This window comes from Parasteatoda tepidariorum, chromosome 3, assembly GCF_982258835.1.
Source record: "Parasteatoda tepidariorum strain Cologne lab strain chromosome 3, Ptep-v5.0, whole genome shotgun sequence".
NCBI lineage: Eukaryota > Metazoa > Arthropoda > Arachnida > Araneae > Theridiidae > Parasteatoda > Parasteatoda tepidariorum.
The window spans coordinates 76,617,692-76,641,951 of NC_141757.1; the positions used below are offsets into that span (position 1 = coordinate 76,617,692).

Below are 24,260 nucleotides of genomic sequence, written 5' to 3' on the forward strand. Positions count from 1 at the left end.
TATTAGCAAATAATTTTACTTTTCAACATTAAAAGCGTTCCATTTTCTTTCAAGCATTCATATTTTGAGACTCAGATTAAACTACTCAGCAGCATTGTAGCATTTATTTATTTATATTCGCCTGATTACCTGAATACTCATCCAACTATTCAGAAACTACAAAACTAGAACAAAATCGATAGCATGTTAGAAAAATCACTGATTGTATCACTGTATTTTATTTTAAATAATTAAAAAAAAAAATTAAGCTTACAAATTTTCTTGCCAAAAATGCTAATGTTTTAAATTTCACTTCTCACAATTTATTAGAAGAATAAAATTTTACTAAAAAATAATTATTTTCGATAACATTGAGATGAGTTTTTAATTTTAATTATAATTGTGTCTTATTTCTTTCCTTTTTTTTTACAAGTATATTCGAAGAATAATCATAATTCTTTAAATTAATCACTCTTTTACAAGCAAAAAAAAAAAGGAAAAAAAAAAGGAAAACCTTGAATAATTTTTGATCTTATGATTGGATCTTCACGTTCTAGGATTCGATCTTGAAGGTTCAAAAGGGGTGACCTAAAATAAGGTAATTAATTAGTGCAGACAATATTTTAAGTTACGAAATCAGACACAGAAACGTACTTCCTTTGAAAGTACGATTTTTTACCTGATTTCGTAACTTAAAATATCAATCTGCACTAATTAGTTAACACATTTGAGGCCACACCTTTGAACCATTAAGATAGAGAAAGTGAAGTTCCGCTCATTAAATCAGAAGTTATTTAGGGTGGTCAGTTTATTTTTTTAACGTTCTACATTAGACGAAAAATTACAGAATTTAAAAACAAATGATTTTCAATAAAAATGAGATGAGATTTTATTTTTGATTATTATATTTAATTCGTTGCTTTTTAAATTTCAACGTTAACACTAATACACATCTTAATTAACGAGAGAAACCTAGATTGATATTTGAAAACAAGTTTAGATAATCATATAAATTATAAAATTCCACGCTTGCTTGCCTTATATTAGGTTGGTTAAAAATATGAAGAAAAATGCTTTGAATATACATTAAAAGTAGGGTTTAAAAGAAGTTCTGCCCATCAAAAAACTGTTAAGTATCCTCCGGTTAGTAAGTAGTAAATAATTTGTCTTCCCGGGAGAGGAGGGGAAAAAAATGGTAAACGGGATGAAAAAACTTAATATTACTTTATATACAAGTAAGGCTTCATGATTTCTTTCTTTTTTTAAAAAAAAAAAAAAAAAATCTGAATCGAGTGATTTTAAACAGTCAATAGAATTAATAGTTCAGAGATTACAAGGGTTTTTATGCATAAAAAGTACTATTTTTTACTTGTACCTTGGACTTAATCAATTCCTACAATTAGTTTAAACTCTTTCCTGTATCTTGTTCAATTTTTCAATCGTTGATAAAATACTTTTTTATTCATCCACTCACGTTCAAATAAATTTTTTTTGAACTTGTAGTGGGTGACACTTGATGTTAGTACAGTTTTTTCAAATATTAATTCATTAATTAAATAGGGATGAGCGAAAAATGAAATGGAATTTTCTGATTGGTGAAGCGTTAGTCATTGTTTTAAATTTTACTGTAAGTAATTCAGTTTTTCACATATTTTAAAAATAACATCAGTGATAATTCCTAACTTATAGTTCTATTTGAATCCTTAAAAAAAAGTTTATTGAGCACATTTAAATATTTAATTATTTTATATTCGCTGTGTAAGATAAATTCAATAAAGAACATTACGTGGTAGCACGTGTGGTCCACGTCACTAAATTTATACTTTCATAGTTGTCCTAAGCAGGAATTGACAAAAGTCTTGCAATTTCTGAACTACTAACATAGTTCTATTTACTCTTATTGTATTTTATCTCTTGGATTTAATTTAGTGTAAAAAAGCTGCACAGGAAACAATTTTCACGTGTTACACAATGTTTAATATCACGTGTCATTACAATGTCTACTTTGTTATAGGTACCAATATTTTTGTAAATAATACGAGTGTAACTTCCAAACCATTAGTCTCGTTCCATTTGGCGTGCACATGTTTGAATTGCAATGAAGTTCCTTCCTTCAATTGTCAAATAAGACGAGCGAAATCATGCAACTTTTTACTATTTACTAAGAGGAAGGTATTAATAGTTTAGTTAGGACGGTACTTAACAATTTATTTCAGTGTAGAACTTTTTTTTTGTATGTTCGGGTTTTGACGATTTTTTAACTATATTGACCGAATTACAGATCATATTTATTAATGTTAGGGGTTACATGTTTAACAGGAATATTATTATAACAGGCAATAAAAAAACTCAGTGATAGAAATCGTTTGCATGACGCAACACGTGTATAACAATTTGGTTAAGAGCATACTAAATAATTTACCTTAAAGTAATTATTATTATTATTTTTTTTTGCATGTTTGGTTTTTGAACTACATTTACTGTACTACAGTGTCTATTTAAAATTTTTAGGGATTACATGTTTAACAGAACCATTTTTTTAATTAGGTAATAAAGAAATACAGAAATAAAAAGCGTCAGCATGACGTAACACGTGCATAATTCGTAATGAAATGAACGAATGTTACGTCAACTGTTGGCACGGATTAGCATTAGCATATTTCTTTAAAGTTTGGTTAGAGTATTGACCTAATTTTTGATGTTCGACTTCAATTGTATTATCATGTTGCAGAAACAGAGTATCTGTTATCCTAATTAACTGCTCAATACTAATCCGTATGAAATGTTTCTATCAAAGACTAAGAAGGGTTAAGGTCTTGCCTCTAAGAAGGTCAGTTTCGTAAGCCCCATTTAAAAATAATTTTTAAGGAAAAGAGCTTTCAAACACATTAGAATAACCAGAAATACTTAACGTTAAAGTGAAACTTTAAAAAAAATTTTTTTTACGATATTTGCTATCAAATATGCTGTTATAATGAACTTGAAAGTATTTGATTTCCAGAGACACTTCAAGTGTATAAAATCAAAGAGAAAAAAATAAGTCTTACCTGTATCGCATCCTGTGCCGTTATGGTAAACACTACCTGACATGGTCTGACCATTAGGACTGGCAGATGGTTTGTTCTTGGTCTTATGAGACTTCTGTCCACATAAACTGCAACAAAAACAACTCATGTTTCACTACTTAGATTGCACAGGCAATGTCACAAAGAAACACAATTACAACGTCCACATTGTGACGTTCACGATTTTCACACTTTATAATTCAACTTCACTTCAAGAAAGAAAAAGAATCCTCAAATTAAGCGGCTAGAACTATACTAACAATTCACAGTTCTAATCAAGTAGATCTTAAAGAGTTTAATCTGCGGTCGAGAAATAGATGTTCTTGAAGTCATAGATTATCTTTAGTAATGGACGTAAAAAACAGTTCTAAAAAACAAAAGTGTTCTCTGTCACAGCGGCGAAAATACACACGTTAGTGGCAGCACTACAGAACTGAAGGCGGGATGCTTGCAGAGAAGAGTATGTGAGGGAAGATTGTCCAAAATTAGATCATCCTTACATCGCGTCGGAGTAGATTGCTCAAGAGGCACTGCGTAAAACATGACAGAGCTTACTGTGACAAAAATGCGCAACTATTTGACAGATGACGAAAGGAGACAACATGCTGAAGCGCGTGGTTTTAAAGCCATGCCACGATTCAAAATTAAGAATGTAACATGATGAGGATGTGTAGAGAGATCATTTGGTTTCGGAGACTTTATTACTTAGAGCGGCCAATAAATTCATGCCAATTAAGTAAGCAACTAAATCATGGTCAATAAAAGCTGCCATTGTTACAATGAATTCAGAGAAAACACATCGTAATCTCTCATGAAATGAATAAGTATTGAGGAGAATATTTTTAAACAAATCATTGTATTGTGTTGGATGTTTTAAAATCAGGGGGAGTTTAAATGTAATGATTGATTAGATTGTAGTTCAAATGTATGAATTTAACATCAAAAAGAAAAGAAAAACATTTCCTTAAGATCTGATGTTTTTCACTCCTTTTATTCCCATATTACTTAATAAAAAGTATTATTATAGCGCAAAATATCAGAGAAAAAATGCAAATATTTTGTAGGTTTACTGGCATGATAGACAATATAATTACTATGTTTTTCTTAGAGTCTAAGAATCTTTTTGTGGGATAGTTTAAAGATTTGATCGAACGTGTATTATTGTTTATAGCCATAACTTTTTATCACAGTTTAGTAAACAAAGTTGAAATAATAAAAATTATTTTAAATATGTAATTTATAGGAACATTGCCTTTTGTACAATGATTCTCCTGACTGTTATATAAGATTTCAAAATCATTTAAAGGTCACATAGTACATTCATTATTTTTAAAATAGACATGTCTTTGAAGAAACGTATTAATTAAATTGAAAATGAGTGAAAATACTGAAGCCAATGCTTTAACATAACGCTGGTCAAAAATATATACTTTAGAACAGCAATTCCATAAAATTCCACTCCAAGTACCATTCAAAGGGCATAAAAAAATTTGAGTACCACTTGAGTTAAAATAAGGATACTACTTGCCTGGGAGAGAAATAACAGGTAGCATAATTATGTGATTCTCCTGGAGGCATTAATGATTAGGCAAGTAAATATTGTCTATGACTATCGCTTTTTTTTTTATTCGTGGTACAGACGGATATTTTACTCCACTCTTAAACAAGCTAGCAACGAAATAGCAATATTGCCAGTTTTTCTCCGTAGAAGTACTAAATTACATTTGAAGACCAAGGAGGAAGAATGGTTTTTGTTCATAAAAGCCAATTCGGTGAAAAACCGATTTTGCTCGTGGAAAGTAAGGGTTTTTCTGCAATAGGGCTTATCGTCACAGTGGTAAAACTCCGGGGAAGAACAGATTGCTCACGTTATTCATTTGACAAAAACTTAGAAATCCTACTATGGCGATCCAAGTGTCATTTTCGTGAAAAATGGACACCAACAGTTCCTTCCCATTAGTCTTCAGTAAAACGATAAAACTCTTCACTGAAAATCAGTGTTTTAAGGCTGACTGCAAATGGCTCAAGTTCTATATATTTTGAAGTCTTAAAATATTTTCTAAAGTTGAATTTCTTTTAAAATATTTGCAACTAATTTCATTGAATAGCATGCTTTTTTCACATCTTAGAGAATTATATTTAGCTTCAATTTTATATATTAGGGGGACCGGAAAGTAATGTCGTTTTGGTGCATTTGATAGTTGTTATCAATATTTTATTTTTAATCAATTATGAATTCACCCTCGTTAGCAACAACCTTTCAATGCCGGATCGAAATTAATCGGTTTTCAAGACTAACGAATATTTAATGAGCCGAAACGACATTAATTTCCGGTCCCGTATATATATATATATATATATATATATATATATATATATATATATATATATATATATATATATATATATATATATATATATATATATATATATATATATATATATATATATATATATATATATATATATATATATATTAAAAAGAATTATATATAAAAAAATTACAAAAAAAAGTAGGCTGTTAATTATTTCAATTGAAGGTTCTTATTCGCAATCAAAATCATTTTAAGTGAGATATTTTTATTCTCAAAACCACTTCCGGACACAAGTTAAATTGCCAAACCAAACAAACCACGCTTTCAGAAGGGGGAAAAAAGAAATTGTAATGTAAGCAGTTTCATAACGTTATGAATCGAAACAGCATGCAGACTTAAGATATCTATTCTAAAAATAAGAATACAAACATAAGCACCAGACGTCAAGTATCCAGACATTTTTTAAGAAGATTTTTCAGGAAAGAATATAGTTCTTAATTTAATACAAATACAAGGTTAGGAAAATATTGCATGTTTAGAAACCAATTAAAACAAAAAAGGTTGTTTACAATAAACACGCTTTTAATTTAGAAATTAAGAAGTCAGTAAAGACAATTTTATAACCGTCGTTGAACAGGCGAACCAATTTAGGGTTTACAACTACTAATTTTCAATCCTGTAGCCTTGTAATTTTGAACCCAATCCAGAAGACAAGAGAACTCCTGAATCAAGTATTGGGGAAAATTTGTCTTCGTGGAAGCCTTTTTTATGGAACTAACCCGCATTTGCTTTATATGGAGAGGTAAACTACGAAAAGTTTCCACAGTTAGCCTGACGGCAAGGGGACTCTAACCCATGATTTGTCTACCTCCCAACATATTTTATCAACTAATCATCGCTTGGATTCAAAGCTGGTTCACCTCATTGGCCTCTAAGCCACCACGGCTCTAGTAAGGACAATTGTCATATCAGCAAATTAAAAATTTACATGGTAAAAAAAAACTAAGGCTGCAATAAATATACTTTCCAAAAAGTGTTACCTCTATGCTGGCTAAAAGAAACGTCAAAATAAAGCGTCAAATAATTTATTAAACGTCAAATAATTTTTATCTGGTCTGTTACCTCTATGCTGGCTAAAATAATGCGCCAAATAATTTATTGTTGGTTAACTCTCCGCCAGGTCAACAACAGTTAAACTCTTTTTTTTCAGCAACAAAATTCATGAGTTTGGGGGTAGCGGTTAAATAAGAGCATATCAGTAACTGTTAATACTTCACAAAAGTTATTAAAATAGCATGTTAACCTCTTAACTTGTACGCTCGAGTTAATTCTCTGTGCGCTAAACAGGCCAAACTGTGCACACTTGAGATAATTCGAGCGGCGTTGTATTTTATACTGCTATAATTTTTCACACTCGAGAATTGAGAATTGAAAATGCGTTTTTTCTGTCTTCTAATGTGTTCTAAAGTGTGTTTTTTTACATGAAAAAAAATTGATTTCTTTGGGCCAGTTTTTTTAAAAAAATCTGTGCGTTAAGGGGCTACGCATGTACAGCATATTATCCTAAAGTTAAAGAGTAAACTTACAAACATTAAAAAATTTGAACACATCCGTTTTTAATTTTTGTAAAACTATGACTGTTTTTCACACTGATATTTTTCCGCCATTTTCATTATATCTTGGCAGAGAAGGAAAACACTTAGCCTAACAATTATGAATAATTGTAACCAACTCGCAACAGTCATAAAATAGCATAAAAGAATAAACAACAGGTGATAATTCTTTACAGGCGAGAAAAGAATAATAAGAACAACAATATACGCATATATGCTAATTATAAAAGTATTCTAAACAACCTGGAATAGACGGAAAAAGAACATACAAATTTAGAGGGTGGAATAAATTAGAAACAAGTAGGATGGGAGATACGCTTCAAGGCATTTCGAATATAGTAAATCAAATATAACATTCTGTCAAACGTTTTTTATTTTTTAGCGATGAGCATAATAGTAATTCCAAACATGCGTGAAGCTCGGTCACAATACCGTGAAATGTTGCATATTGCACAGTTTAGCGGGGGATTGAAATCGCATTCGAAAGTGCATTGGACTGCTAAGGGCATTCCAATACCAAAAGATATTTGTTTTAGATAACGCCGAAAAAGATGACTAACTTTTTATGGCTGTTAAAAAATTATTTACGAACTAAAAATACTGGTTAAAAAAGGATTTTCGTTCAAGTTATTTTAAATTTTAAGCTTATTTTAACTGAGAAGGCTTAACTTTTTTTTTTTTTTTTTAAAGTGCATATTGTGCGTTTTAAAGTAATGATAAAAGAGATAATGTCACACTTCAATGCAACGATACGCGAAAACGGTTCTACAGATTCTGATTCAGTAAAAACATAATTCAGAAATTGGCGATTTATTTCAGTGAGGCTGGTATATAAAAAAGAATTTTCGTTTAAGAATTATATTTTAAACATATTTTAACTGAGAAGGCTTAACTCTTTTTTTTTTTTTTTTTTTTTTAAATTTAGAAATTAGCAACTAATTTTAGAAAGGAGGGCATACACTATAATAAATCAAAAGTAATGTTTTCGAAAATGGCTAAATTATAGAATATTCGAAATTTGCGTTTCAATTAAATTATGACTCAGAAAAAAAAATGTACAAAGAAAGGTATTAGCCAAAAATTTGTTAAAAACTTAATTTAATACTTATTTTTTATGTTCATATAACTATTTTTATTTTACTTAACTCTACAGTATGGATAAAAATTATTATAATTATTCAAAAAGTAGGGGATTTAAATAAAAGCCCAACACTTTTTAAATCAACGTAATGTTTAATTCTCTTTACATTAACGTAAATAATATTTTTTATTTACGTATTTTGATAATCGCTGGGGAAATTTACCACTTTCTTTGCAAAAACAACCTTGGCCACATCGGATAAGCTAGACGCGCTTCAGAATTTAGACTTAAGAAATACGATTGATAAGTCCTTTATCAAGAAGAGAACGAGAAATCATCAATTGTTAGAATTTTGGGCGTAAATTCAAATTCGACAATGCCAAAATTATTTCCATCCCAGTCACATTAGCTCGCTCATCTTGATGGCTTGGAATTTTATTCCAGTCATATGTCAGCTGATTCTTTGGTTACGGACACCAGTTCCTCCCGTCCTCTCTATAGCTCGTGAGTCCCACAGTGGACTGATCGTAAAGAAACGGTTCCCAGTAGAACACCGAAGTCAAGCATCACTGGCTGCACTCAGTAAGCGGGTGAGCGAATACTATGACCAGCCAGAGTAGGAACCGATAGGGCGTGGTATTGGTCCTCGTTAAACTGTTCTACCGAAACTTGCTCGACTTAGCGAGCAAGTAGTCGGGCTGCCAGTGATGCTTGCCAGTGAAGCAGGGGAGCCATCCCCTCTGTAGCGGATCAAAATTGCGATGGTATCCCTAGCAGCAAAATAACTTGGGCCCTCATTGGGCCAATATTGAAGAATCTTGGCCCAATAAGGGTTCAAAGAGCCATTATTATTCTGATATTGGCCCTGTATAGAATTTTCCGATTTACCGGATATTTTACAGCCACTTTATAACCAATATCGGTCCTATATAGAATTCCAGATTCACTTGAAATTTGATATCCATTATTTAGCCAATATAGGTTCTATATTGGCCAATGTAGGCCCTATATAAGCCATTCTAGGACCAGTATTAAAAAATCTAGGCATCCAATATTGGTCCCTCGGTGCATGTTCTTATAGGACCTATATTGAGCCCAACTGTAGCCAGGGTAAAATTGTTGCTTGGGATGTCTTCGGATCAACCTCAGAGATGTTTCCCATACCGTCACCAATAGCCCATTGTGCAGCTCTAGTGTGACGTAAATAAAGTACCTACCATAGCTCGTGGAAATGCATTTAACTCTGATTTGAACCTCACGGTCACATTAGTTTCTCCAGTTCTGTTTCTCACTTTTATTTCTAAATTTTTCGCTGGGAGCTTTACGTTTTATATTTCAAATCGCTCTTGTTTCTTCTCATTCATGACTGGCAGATTTTGAAAATGCATGGGCACGCATTTTTGAGCGCTTAAAATATGTCTAGTGTTAAGTCCAATTTGTATATTTTTGAAGCGAAAGAAGTTTTTAATCAAGTAATATCTAACCGCTTCAGTTTCTTGGGTTTCAATTACCGCTTCAATTTATTTAATGAGTTATAATTAATTATTCTTGAGTGGAGAAAGAAAAATTCCTGTAAAATTATCATACTGTATGATAAATACATTTCTAATAAAATAAAGCTACCATAATTCCAGTAATACTAAATAAAATATCCATTACATAAACCATTCCTTTATCGATTTTCCCGTTCACATGATAAAGGTTTCACCGGAAATTCTGGTTTTCGAAATTATAGTTCTTATAACCACACATTTAGCAAGAAATATGAAACTGAAAAGTAAATTTAACTGAAGAAATTGTTTTTATGCCATGTATGGCATAGTGTCCTGATAGAATTGCTAAATTTTACCTCATTTACCAATTTCATCATATGTTACAAAACCATTATTTTTTCATTTTACCGAAACAGCTTTGGTACGGCCGCTAGGGCTCAGGGGATAGAGCGTTCGCCTTCCAATGAGGCGAACCGGGTTCGAATTCCGCATCCGGCTTGCGCCAACCACAGTGCTGACGTGAAATATCCTCAGTGGTAGACGGATCATGGGTTAGAGTCCCCTCAGCCTAGTTTTCAGCCCCCTGCCCTTGCCGTCAGACTAACCGTGGGTTAGCCTGACGTGGGTGGGAGGTTCTAGTGGTCTTCCTCTCCGAAGTCCACCACGAAGGCAAATTTCTCACAATACTCGATCCAGGAGTTCCCTTGTCTTCTGGATTGGGTTCAAAATTACAAGGCTACGGAGTTGAACATTAGTACTCGTAAACCCATAAAATTGGGTTGGCTGTTTAACGACGGTTATAAAAAATAAATAAATACGGCTTTTGTAAAAATTGCCAGGGTTTTTATTATTCCTAAAGAGCTAGAAATATGGTAAATGTTATCATATTGTGGTAGTTTTAACCATGCTTTTTTTTAAGTGTGTAATGTCTTATCAGAATAAAATAACTATTCTAATTTTGTGTTAAAAAAATGAATTTTATATATAGCGCTAAAAGATACGTGCTGGTACATGTAACATAATTTCCCCCCTCTGCGGGCGTAGGTGCAGAGCTGTGTGCCGGCGTCCATGTTCATGTAACATAATTTCAAGTAATACCATTATTGATATTTTAATAGACGAAAAGTAATCATCTTTCCAAGAAATGCATATTTTATGTGATGTAAATGTGAATTTTTCTTTTTTTGAATAATGACAACAATATAAAATATTATATAATATTGCATGTTTTTCACATTAATAAAACTAATATCAACAATATACATAAAAACCCAATTCATATTTACTTTTAAACAAACAAACGAAAAGAAATTAACTATGTCCTATAATAATTTGTTTGAATCATATTTCGGTATTAGAACAATATTAATACCATTGTTTCCAAGTTAACAATGCACGTTAGCACAAAATCTCATTTCAACAATTAAAGAATACCATTTCTTGTTAAACTCTTGAGAAAATTGGTAGAGTTTCTTGAGTTAAGAATTTATTCTGAAATAAAATGTCTAAACTTTTGAGATATATTCGAAAAAAGCTGTAAGTAATGAGCATTTGATAATTTTAAGTAGAGAAAATTGATGTATGGTTGTTTAAAATTTTAACTTAAATTTAAAAAAAAAGTTTAATTACTCTAAGTAATAGTTATTTTTTATGTACATTGCTGTCGCCAAATTTGTTACATTTACCGTTTAGATTTATTAAAGTAAATTGCTATAAACTACTTATACTTTATAAGCATATATTTTTATAAAAATCAACCTTGACCATGAACATAAGTTACTTTAGATAGTGACCTTATTTAGATATTGATGCAATAATAACAAACTTTAACCAAATTCAATTTAACCTATAAACCCTGATATCGAATTGTTTTAAAATTATTTTGATTATTAAAAAAGAAAAATTGAAAAACTACCTTAATAATGTTTCTTTCTTAAAGCATTTTGTTTCGTTTGATAAAGTTGTAGAATTCATAAAATTCTAAGCACACTGCAGAATTCCATTAAAACCGCAAAACGTTTCTTAGAGGGGAAAAAAAAAAACTCCTTACAAGTGCATGTATTAAAATATTTGCTGAATGCAAATTTATAAAGTTAAACGTCATCAAATAAAATACAATATAACTTTTTGCTTGATTTTTTGAGAAACTCATATAATGACGGACATAAGAATATTTTTACTAAAAACTGATAAAAACGCTTATTATACATGACTATTGATAAAATGTTTCAAAAATATTAATAATTAAAAAATATTAAAAGCAATTATGATTATAAGTGATTCAGAGAAGACTAAATAAATTGTGCAATCCTTTATTCTAGCCTTAAAATTCAATTTATGAACAGAAACTCAGTTTAATTGACAAAAACTAAATCTATCTGCAGTTTCTTTCATATTACACATTCATTATTAACGTAATGTGTCTTCTTTTTTTTTCATTTTAAGCACAATAATTCTTTTATTATTTTTTTTAAAATCTTTTTTACTTATTATTAGACTAAAAAAGATAACTTAGATTGATTCTGTTTAACTTATAATTTTGTTTCAAATGTTTTTGTTTGCTTGTTTTTTTTTTTTTAAAACTAAAAGTCAAACACATATTTTCTGACAATAAACTTGATCTTTTTAATTTTGTTAGCTTAATTTTTTTTTGCAAAAATTGTATAGAAAAACTTCCTTAAAGATTAGATTTTATTTATTCATGAAACAAGGACTAATTCAACAAGGAAAAAAAATTGAAGCAAAGTATAAATAAGCTTTCCCACTCAAAACTAACAAAACAATTTGATAATAAATAAATTCAGTTATATTATTGTGAAAGTTATGCCTTTACGTCAAGAAAATTATCAACAATGTGGTATATTAGATGATCCCCACACAGGAAAAAATGTAGGGAGTATAAAGTATCAAAATGTGGTAAAATTTATCAGTTTTCTGGCTCTATGGGAACAACAAAAACTCAGTAACTTTTTACCTAAGTGCTTTGGTGATGATTTTGGTAAAAATAACAATAAATAGGGTTAGATAATTTTTGGAAAAAAAAAATTAAAATTTGGTACTTTAATCATGCTACGTTAGAGCATGACATAAAAAAATTAGTTAAATTTAATTTTCAGTAATTTAATTTAATTAGTTAAATTAATTTTTTTGTATTTTTCACTAAATGTGTGGTAATTTAGAAATATAATTTTGAAATCCAGAAATTCTGGTTAACCATTACCATATGAACGGAAAGAATACCAAATGAATGGTTTAAATACCGTATATTTAAGTTTTATTTATCAGAAATATGTTGTTTTTTTTACCAGAAATGAGATTACCATACAGAACGGTAATTGTACCAGAATTTTTTCACCCAGTAAGAATTGCAGTGTGTTAACTTTAACTAGACTTTTCTAATGATTTTTCTTCTAAAGATATTTTTTTCTATTAATAGTCATGATGCATTGAATTTAAGACTTCAAGAACAGAATATTATCATAAAATTATAGAGATATTTAGAAAATTACTTTCATAATGTACAAAAACATTAAAAATCTAAATACAAATCATCCATTCAGTTGAAAAGCATTTACAGCATCAATAAATTTTTTACCTTAAAGGTAACAGTTACAAATTAAATTAAGAATATTAGCTTTATAATATACAAAAAGATTGGAAATATATTTCAAATTATCTTTTCAGTTTGATTTATATATTTTAGTTACAGGTAAGAGTAAAAAAATTAGATTGTATTTTTATTTAGTTCCAAGGGAAAGAAGGATAATAATAAGTTCAAGTTGAAGGACTGGAATGAAGTTCTTTCTGAACAGAAAACGATTGAGGAAAACAGAGCTGCAGAGGCTCTGAATGCGCAATTGGATGAGGAAACTGCAGTGGATGAAGGAACTGTTAAATATGTTGAGGAAGTGGTAGAGAAGAACATTGCAGATAAAAAAAATGCTGAAATTGATAATAAGTTTCAGTTAAGAGATTGGAACGAAGTTCTTGTTGAGCAGAAAATGGTAGAAAAAAACAGAGCTGCAGAGGCTCTGGATAAGAAATTGAATAAAACAGCAGTGGTTGAGGAAATTGCTAATAAGTTCCAGTTAAGAGACTGGAAGGAAGTTCTTGCTGAGCAGAAAACTGTTGTAGACAACAGAGCTGCAGAGACTCTCGATGAGAAATCGGATAAAGAAACAGCAGTGGATGAGGAAACTGCTAAATATGTTGAGGAAGTTGATAAGCAAAGTGCGGCCGACAAAGAGAAAGCTGCTGATAATGAACAAGTGAATAAGGAAACTATAAGGAATGTTACATTCGAAAAGTTCCCTTTAAAGATCCGGGACTATGTTATTATAGGACAGGCAGTACTTGACATCAAGAAGAATAGGCCTGTAAAACATGATTTTAATTTTATGGGAATTTCAACGGCGCATTACAAATGGATGAGAGATTTCCAAAAATGTGAAAGAGAGAAACCGAACAAAAGTTCCTTCTTCTAGAAACGTCGAAAAGTTTCCCCAAAAATTTCGATTTTGACTCTTGTCCGTTTTCGACACTCACGCGATTTCGATCCTTTCCCGATTTTGACAATTAACTGGTTTTGATACAAGTAAAAAAACTTGCACATTGACAGGACAATGTGTTTAATGTGCTGCAGAAAAATTTTCTCTATGGACAATATTGTGGAGATTTTCATGATTTTGACATAAAAAAATATCCTAGCACATTGACAGGACATTGTGTTTACTGTGCTGGATAAATATTTTCTCTACGGACAATATTGTGGAGATTTTCCTGATTTTGACATTTAAAAAATGCTCAGCACATTGACAGGACATTGTGTTTAATGTGCTGCATAGATACTTTCTCTACGGACAATATTGTGGAGACTTTCCTGATTTTGACATTAAAAAATATCCTAGCATATTGACAGGACATTGTGTTTACTGTGCTGGATAAATATTTTCTCAGCAGACAATATTGTGGAGAATTTCCTAATTTTGACATCAAAAAAGTCCTAGCACATTGACAGGACATTGTGCTTAATGTACTTCATGAAATACTTCTCCATGGTCAATGTTGTGGAAATTTTGAAAATGTAGACTAACCCAAAGGACAATATAATTAGTATGGTTAAAAATTCTCAAATATGTATTCAAATAGACTCAGACAATATACCTGATATCCCAATGGAAATTAACTCATGAACAGGACATTTTGTTCATTGAGTATGTAACTTTAATTCTAGATGACGAAAACTTTCATGTCATGATAATTCAAGATATTAATATAATTGAATAAATAGTCTTTTTTTTCACAAAATGCTTTAGTCATTATTTTATATATTAATAGAGATTACATGTTGTTTCTTATGTGGGCCATTCTCCTGTTATGCACGGGACATTTGCAGACCCGTGAAGTATATAAAAATAATAAAATAATGAAGTTATTAATTTTTTTTTTACAATTCAAATCAAAACAAGACTGTTTCTTAAATATTGTATTGAAAAGAAATCAAAAATTAAAGTTTAAATACTTGAAAAGACATTTAATATAGTCGTTATGCACGGGACTCAGAAAAAAGATAAATTTCTATCTTGACTTTTATTATTCATAAACTCTGTGAATTTAGAACTTGTGTATTGTCATTATATTTTTTTCTTAACTAATAAATATTACTTCTATTCAATTATGCTACATGTTTTCCAAATACATTATTTGATAAGATTATAAATTTATTTTATCTGTGTTATGCACGGGACATGCCTAATGTTATGCACGGGACATGTCTGTAATTCACTACACCCGAAAGTATACACTTGATTTAATTATGTATATTTTGAAGTGGCAACACTAATTCATTCACAGGAAAGTGGCAACACTTATTTATAGTTTTGTGATCTGGATTAGAAGCTTTATAAATCATTATAAAGGATAATTGAGCATTATTTTTCTTTTATTCCAAGCAAAAGTAAGTTAATATTTTTTACTGTTTATTTCTATTTTAAGTTTATTTGCAATAAAGTTTATATGTATAAAGTTTAAGTTTATATGCATATTTACATTAAATTTGTTAAGCCTAATTTTAGAACATTTTTATTAAAGAACATTTGATTGTTTAGAAGCTAGAATATTTGAATTCTGTATTTTTTAAATAAATCTGGCTTTATATTTTTTAAGAATGTAAAGTTGACTTTATATTCTATTAAATGCTTTGTAAATTAAAATTTATTTATTATAATAAATTAAATTCTTTGAAAAAAAATTTGAATTCAGAATTCTAAAAAATTTGAATTTAGAAGTTTTTAATACTATTTGATTTCTTTTCCTTAATGATGTAAAAAATTATGAACTAAAATCATGTTTATTTTAAATATATATATTTTTAGAACTACAGATGGCCCCTGTTCCAGCAAAATTAACAGGAAAAGATAGAGCTAAACTTTTTAGGCAGAAGCATGGTGAAGAACTAAAAGAAAAAAATAGAATACGCATGAGGGCAAAACGCGCAAATGAAAAGAAACAAAGACAGAATAATACAATTGAATATGAAAAATATAAAAGTAAGGAAACAAAAAGAAAACAACTGTATCGCCAAAGAAAGAAAACAGAGTTAAGGAACAATACACCATCAAGCAGCCTAATTGAAAATACCTACAAGACTCCTCAAGCTTTTGGAAAAGCAATGAGAAAATCATTAAAATCTTTACCAGAATCTCCAACCAAAAAAAAAGCAGTAGTTTCTGCAATTGCAACAAACTTGGGCTTAAACATACATGCTACTCAGAAAAATACCATCAGTGATGAAGAGTCACATAATTTAGTACAAGAATTTTTTTTCCGTCCAGATATTGTTTTTACAGCACCAGGGATGAAAGATGAAGTTACAGTTTGGAAGAATGGTGAGAAAATTAAATTAAGAAAATATTATTTGGTGACTTATCTGAAAGAAGCTTATTCCGTTTTTAAGGATGAATACCCAAATTGTTCCATCAGCTTTTCCACATTTTGCAAGTTAAGACCGGAAAATGTTTTTCTGCTGCGTCAAACACCAGAAGATCAGTGCAAATGCATGGTATGTGAAAACTTCTTTCTTCAGCTTAAAGCACTAAAAGTTTCTTACAATTCAAAATTATTTTGGCAAGAAACACTTTGTGATGATTTGATAAACTCTACATGTTGGCAAGGATTTTGTGAAAATTGCTGCATAGGGCAAAAATTGAAATGTAATGAAGATCTTTCTCAGAACGTGTGTTGGAAAAAATGGGAAAAAAATGAAGAAGCAAAATTATATTGCCAAGTGAAACAGACATGCATTGGAGAAGTTTTGGAATGTACACGCGACAATTTTTCGTCAATAAGTGCTCATATTAACACAAAAAGAATTAAATTCCAAGAATTCCAAAATGATAAAAGTTCACAAGAAAAAAGAGTTTTGCAACTGGATTTTGCAATGAACTACAGTTGTTCTTATCAAGATGAAATACAGAGTGCACTTTGGAGTCGAAAAAGTGTAACTTTATTTACAGCTGCAGTATTCGTACGCGAAAAATGCAATACTTACCTAATATGTTCAGACACTACCGAGAAAGAAAAAAATACTGTCAAGGCTTTCATTGAGAAAATTTATGAAGAAATCAAACCAAATGATGAAGAAAATAAATTTCTTGAAGAGGTAATCTGGACAGATGGACCTTCATCAGAGTTTAAAAATAGGTTCATGACCTTGCTGCTGCAAGACCTTAGCAATAAATTCTATAAGACTTTCCACTGGAAATATTTTGCAACTTCTCATGGCAAAGGTGTGGTGGATGGAATTGGTGGTAAAGCAAAATGTTTGGTACGAAACGCTGTTAGGTCAAAAAAATCTACAGCTCCAATTGTGCAGTCTGCAGAAGATTTTGCAAACGTTGTAAAAAAAGCTATGCCATCAACTACAGTTATGCTGTTTTTGGATAAAGACATAAACAGAAATAATGATATGTGGGCCAACGCAAGAGTAATACCAGGAATTTCTAAAATGCACGGAATTACTTATTCACCTTCTTCTGGTTTAAAATTTTATAAAAATGCACTAACACCAATAAAAGAAAATTTTAATACCACACCAATTAACACCACAAGAATTATTGCAGGAAATTGGGTAGTTGTGAGATATGATAATAGTTTATATGCTGGAGAAGTTACGCAAGTGCTAGGAAATGACATTGAAGTTTCTGCCATGATGAAGTCTGGAAAATATTGGAAATGGCCAAAACGGGAAGATAAAGTGTTTTACAACATGAGAGAAGTTGTTAAAGTTATTCAACCACCTACAGTTGTAAATGCTCGTGGAGTTTTTGATTTTCCTGATTTTTAGAAAAATCTATGTTATGCACGGGACATAAAAACAAGTGCTAATATTTTATCTAATATTGAACTTAGAGGAACTTCCTTTGTAATATAAGTTGGTACTAAGAGGAAGAAAGTAAATTTGAAGCAGATTCTGTTTTGCCCTAAAAATAAATAAGAAAAATAAAAATTATCATGTTTTTGTGTTATGCACGGGACATCCAATTTTCGCTAAAATAAATTGTTCTTTTATGCATAATTTTAATGCAATAATTTAATTTTTATTTCATTTTTAAATACGAGCATTATATAGATATATTTAAAAAAAGAAGAAAATATAAATGCTATAATATTTTTTCAGCTAAGGAAATAAATGTTAATATGTTGATTGTAACAAGAAAATTTAAAAAGTTCAATGCTAAATTTCAAGAATTGATTCCATAATAAAATTTTTAGATAAAACTATTATTTTATCTCATTTTTTATGATTTAACCTATGTACTTTATTATTGAATAAATAAAAAATATGTACAAAAAAGATAAAAATTGAGGTTTAGAGTGTTTACAGTGGAGAATGGCCCATGTATGTTTATGCAAATAGACTATACTTTGTTCTCAACAATAGTAATTACACTTGTAGTGAGTTAAATCTTAAAAAATTATGTTAATACAACTTTTTCCTTTTATCTAAGCCTACTCAAGCAACTGAATTTGACATCTAATAGACTAGTTGGTTCTTAAACTAACAAATTTAAAACAGAATCATATGTTAGCCAGTAGCACTTAATATGTGAATGATACTCAGTTAAAACAAGGTTAAAAAAAATTATGAATATTACAATATATTATTTCTGTGCAATATTTTTAATTAAAGCAAAACACCAGTTATGAATGGCTAATATTTAATAAAAATAGCTAGAAAATGGATAGCCATTGATATTAAAGCGGCATATTTGTAACTATATCTAACTGATGCTATTATTTTATTACATGATAATATAATCAAATATTTCACAAAAATAACATGATATAGTTAACGAAATTTTTTTAAAAATGTTATCCATGATTGTTTATTTAAATATATATATATATATATATACAATAGAATTGGATATAATAAATACAATAAAAATAATAAAAAGCATAACTCATCAGCAGTCAACACCACCACACACTTTTTGAATAAAGATGTGTTGGGTTGCATTACATATATTAACTCTAATTTTTGTCTGCAGCTTTTAAGTGTGTTTATTAGGCTATAACAGCTACAATTTAAGTTTTTTTTAAAAAAAAAATCTGATATTTTTGCCAACTTCATAATATATATATAAAGAGTAATTTTTATTGTAGGATAATATATTATTATTTTGAAATTCCTCTTTCATTAAGGAATGTATCCTGAATAGAATTTTACACCATGCATACAAGATAAAAAATATATTTTGCACCTCACTTTTTCTGATGTTTGTAAATATTCAATGGAAAAGCAAAAAAGATTAATTTAAGACAATTGAAGATGAAGATGAATGGTTTAAGTCTACTTTTCACAAAAATTATCATTGGATTGCATTTCGATTGGATTCATTTGCATTGGATTAATATTGCATTTCGAAGTTTACTAAATTTTAACAAATCAATAATGTGAAAAATCAGTTCAGAGTTATTACAAAGTAAATATAGTCCGTGCTTAGGAAAAATAATCTTTTTACTCAGAGTCAGCTTTCATGCAGATACACTGACTATCTCCCTTGATCTCTGATTTTAAGAAACAAAAGAAAAAAAAAATTTAGGATGATTTCAGAAAGTACATCTCATCACAGAAAGGAACCAACTCGAAAGGTATAACTCATAGCTACCCCCGGATAAACATCTACATGTCTTTTTTTAGAAAAATTTGCAAGTTCAAAATCTAATTGGTACAACAGATCATGGTACAGAAATATCCCCATAACTTCACTATCAACAGAGAAAAAATAAAAATTTTTCTATTTCATTCATAAAATTTTTTCTATTTCATATGCTTTGGGTAGTTACTCCTATGTGATTTTTTTTCCGTCTCTCATGTGCAAATACATTAGAGCAACTAAAACTTAGCCTTTAATTTGGTATAGGCTGAAATTTCCCTTCAAGACATTCAACTTTTACTGACAAACATATTTCAACTTTCTCAACATATCAATTCATTGACAGAGCATTAGAATTATTTTATACTTTGCATCATACATTACTAAGATGCATCAGCAATAAAATCTGTTCAAAGTTTTACTTAAGACATAATTGCTTCAAAGGTCTCAGTTTATAGTTGCGACCAAAAGCTGCAAAACTCGAGGGCAAGAATTTAAAAAGAAAATTGAACAATTTACTTCATGAATTCTTTAGATGATAAAAGTGTTAATCGATCTTTAATCATATAATTGTTTAAACAAACTAGCTTTAAATATTATCTATCGTCTTTGAATTTAATTTTTTAAACATCATCTAAGCATAACAAACTGTGTTTATTGTATTGCAAAAAATGTTAAATTGGAGAATAAGTTAAGTGAAAAAAATACAATCATTCATAATAAAGTCAACAAGATAAACAAATTTTACAGCCTATACCAAGTTCAAAAATGTGAAAGATCGGATCTAAAGCTCGTCTTTCATACATTTTGAAACATAAATCAAAATAAAAAGACAATCAATCAAAATGAAATAAATGACTAACCTTAATGATTATTTATATTATGTATGTAATCCATTCATTTGTTAAGGCAAAATATAGCAATAAATAATAACAATATAGAGCGGAGCAGAAAACTTTTGTTTCTATCATTTAATGCATTACGCATGCACGCCCCGCCCACTAAATTCGATGACGATTAATATTTTAAATTGCATCGAAAACTATTACAGTTTTGCTTAGGAATGTTAGCTACTGTATAAGGACTGCTTTTGCAGCCTCTATACGATTTATTGCAGTAACCCTACAAACTTGCTCTGGCAGGCTGCAGTTGAATTTTGTGCTGGATTTGAGTGAGCGGTAGTGCTCTCTGCGTTATATGCTTTTTAAGCATGTTAGTTTTAATTGTTATAAATCTTTGATTTGTATAAATATTTCTCTCCTGTTTTGTAAAGCATAGATGTTAAAATGATACGTAAGTAAGTTGCTAAATGTAAGTCCCTGAATTAGCCCCTGAATCATATTATATGAACCTTAGCTAAGACGTAGGTAAGTAAGTTGCTTTGTCTTCAATGTGAACAGTAATTTTTAAGCAGTTACTATTATTGCTTGTTAAAGCCTCTAAAATGTCGTGACTGAAAATATTAGATAAATATGTAGTAAAATAAGATCAATTACAATTGGACAATTTTTATATTTATTAGTTTTACTTTTATGTATAATTAAACTTATAATATAATCTTCTATATTATAATCCTCTTGAAAAAAGGAATTGGAAGGGAAATTACAAATTATGAAATAAATTTAAGAATTTTTTAACTAAATTACTAAACTTTCAATTATAGATATCTGCTCTTGTCTTTTCTATGACAGTGTAAGTATTTAAAAAAGTTTGGGGAATGTAATAATTATTACATTCCCCTTAGATAACTAAATTTCATAAAAAAAACTATAACTTTCCTTTTCAAATCAGTGATTAATTTTACATAATTTCAAAATATTTTTATTAAGTAGAAAAAACTTTAAAAATATTTTAATATTTAGCTGAAAATCAAGAAAAGCAATCTTGAACATCTTTAATTGCATTTTTAGTTATAGAGTAATTAGTTTAAAAAACAATCTTGCAAATTTTTATACATAAATGTTATTTTTTTTTCACGTTTTGATAGGATTCTCTTTATCATAGATTTAAAGAAAAAAACTAGTTTATTTATTGTTAAGTAAATAAATTAAAAAAAAAAGAGTAAGAAATTTAATTTAAATAAAAATTGATTAAAAATCAAATTATTATCGAAAATTACTTAAAAATTCCTTAGCTTTAAAATATTGCAATGAAAATTTAATCCATTTAAAAAATGTTAACAAAGTGACAATTTTTTTAAATAATTTCTTGAATAATTAACTAAGTATTTAAGCACAATATATATTTAACTCAAAATAATATAAGCACCCATTTATCTACAAACAAGTGCATACATTTTAATTGACATGTATGTGTACATATCTATTTAGAAAAATAATGGACATAATTCAAAATAATTAGTGTAATAGGATATGCGGATTTAAAATTCTGTATGATAATTTTCATATTATTTAAATAATATGAAAATTCTATGAATAATATGAAATAATAACATGAAAATACTGAATAATACCAAAACTCTTATAATAAATAATAAAAATATGTGAATATTAAAAAAAAAAAAAAACAATGTAAAATTTTTATATCATTTAAAATTACTACCTATTTTTTTAAAATTTTTTATCTATTTTATTTGTTTTAAATTTAAGCTCTTGGTTTGTCGTTATCGCTAAACAATTGTATTGGTCAATATTAAACTCTTCCATTTCGTCCAGTTTTTTCTTCTTTATGTTTCTTCCGTCCGAAATCTCAACATTGAATTTGCATCAAATGAAGACCTCAAACTTTAATTAACAGCAGGACTGTCTTATTGAGAATACCTTCTGTACTTAACTATAAAGGAGAAAGAATTTATTTTCAAGCTTTCTCAAGCTGTATAGTTAGTTATTTAACATTTAATTTATGTCAAATTTATTTAGAAAATGACAAACTAAAGTAAAATTGATTAGGATAAAAACAATTACGTCAAGCAAACAATAGGGCTAGTTAAAACAATTAGGAAAATCAAACTAAGTTAAGAGCTTTCATATTAATTTTTTTTTTAAATAGTGTCTAAGTTATGTAACTAAGAAAAATTTGTATGCAATAAAAGGCGTTTTAATGAGAAGAGTGTCAAAAAATAAGTCTCAAAACAGAGTAACTATTTTTTTTTTTTTTAAAAAAATTGCATCTTTATTTAAAGCTATAGAAATTCTTTGCTTGATGCAATTTATAATAAGAAATAATTATAAAGAATATGTCTGTGGATATCTGATACTCCTTCTGTAAGAACAAAGGAGTCTGAAGTCATAGGTTAGGGTTAGAGAGAGACAATTTTAAAAAGTTAAAAACTTATCTCCATAATGTGAAATGAGGTGGCTATTTTGTCTTAAGTAGGGGATCTGAAACTGTGTGTTGGTAAGTATTATTCGGAATTCTAGGCGGGAATATTTTCATCAGGGAAAAGTTTCAACACGTATATTCTTTAGTCTTAAAGGCGAAAAGAATTTGTTAAAATGAGAAAAAATATAACTTCCGTCATTTCTGAGAAACAAGTTTCAAAAAGACCGTCGATCTTTAAAACTTGCAGAATGTTGCGATTTCAGGGTTTTATGTCTGCTTCTTTTTCACATGCTCAGGAAACTTGCTCCATGCTTTTTTCTCTCTCTTTTTTTGCGACCTTTCTTGGCCTCGATAACGCGCGACTTTGATCAGAGGAGAAGAGCGACGAAAGTTGTGTCTTTGTGTCTGTTTAAATTTCAAGACAAAAAAAAAAAAAAAAAAAGCTTTTATGAAACTTGCAGAATGTTGGTGTTTTAAGGTTTTATACCTGCTTCTTCTTCATATGTTCAGGACTTTTGCGCCATTCCTTTTTTATTTCTTTGTGACCAGTCTTTGCGTCGATAATGACTTGATCAGAGGAAAAGTGCGAAGAAAGATGCGTCTGCTTAAAGTTGTTGTGAAAAAATCAACTTTTATGTTTAAAAACTAATTTTATAAATTTTAAGCTATTCAGTATTTTGTATTATTTAAACGAAAATAAATAAAAATCGGATTGATATTTTGGAAGCATCAAAGCACTATTACACTGATATTAAAAATTTTCTTTCACAAAATGTTATTAAATCAGTTGTCATGATAAAATAATGACATTTATTTTAAATGACTTGCAACAAAAAACAACAGCAAACAACAGCTATTTTAGGTACGGTTTTTCTTATCTTTAAAAAAATACAAAGAATTTTCTTTTTTTTAAAATTCAGAGCTATGGTTTTTATTTTGCGCCATGAAAAAAACCCCTATCGCAGAACAAACTTCAAATGTAATGGATCAAAAAGTTGAACAGGCGGTCGGTGCTAGATGTTGATCACCAGAATTATGTGTGATAACAAACTTATTGAGTTAAAAATAACAATGTATCAGGGTAAATAATTTCGACAAATTGGGCAATGTGGAAACACTACAGCGATTTCATTTTAATAAAAATAAAATGGATTATTAAACACCTTATTCTATAAGAAATCAAGAAAAGATTTTGAAAAATGAAAGTATGCTTTATCTTTTGTTATTATTTTTTTAATGTAAATCTTAACGTAGCTAAACGGTTGCGAACCA

General features: G+C 29.2%; 1 protein-coding gene across 2 annotated transcripts in view; it reads right to left on the minus strand.

Annotated features, from left to right (window-relative positions):
- The window catches only part of LOC107449424 (MAGUK p55 subfamily member 7), a 52,317-nt gene extending 31,593 nt beyond the window's left edge, over positions 1-20,724 (minus strand). Inside the window, exons 1-2 of one of the 2 annotated variants that reach the window (XM_087159624.1) lie at positions 20,570-20,724; positions 3,027-3,133 (exon numbers count right to left, since the gene is read on the minus strand). In XM_087159624.1, coding sequence (XP_087015750.1) covers positions 3,027-3,069 — 43 coding nt within the window. In that variant the 5' untranslated portion in view covers positions 3,070-3,133; positions 20,570-20,724. Of the gene's footprint in view, positions 1-19; positions 236-3,026; positions 3,134-20,569 lie in introns of those variants that run through there. The other variant, XM_087159625.1, reaches the window with a different exon arrangement.
- Positions 20,725-24,260: the final 3,536 nt, after the last annotated feature.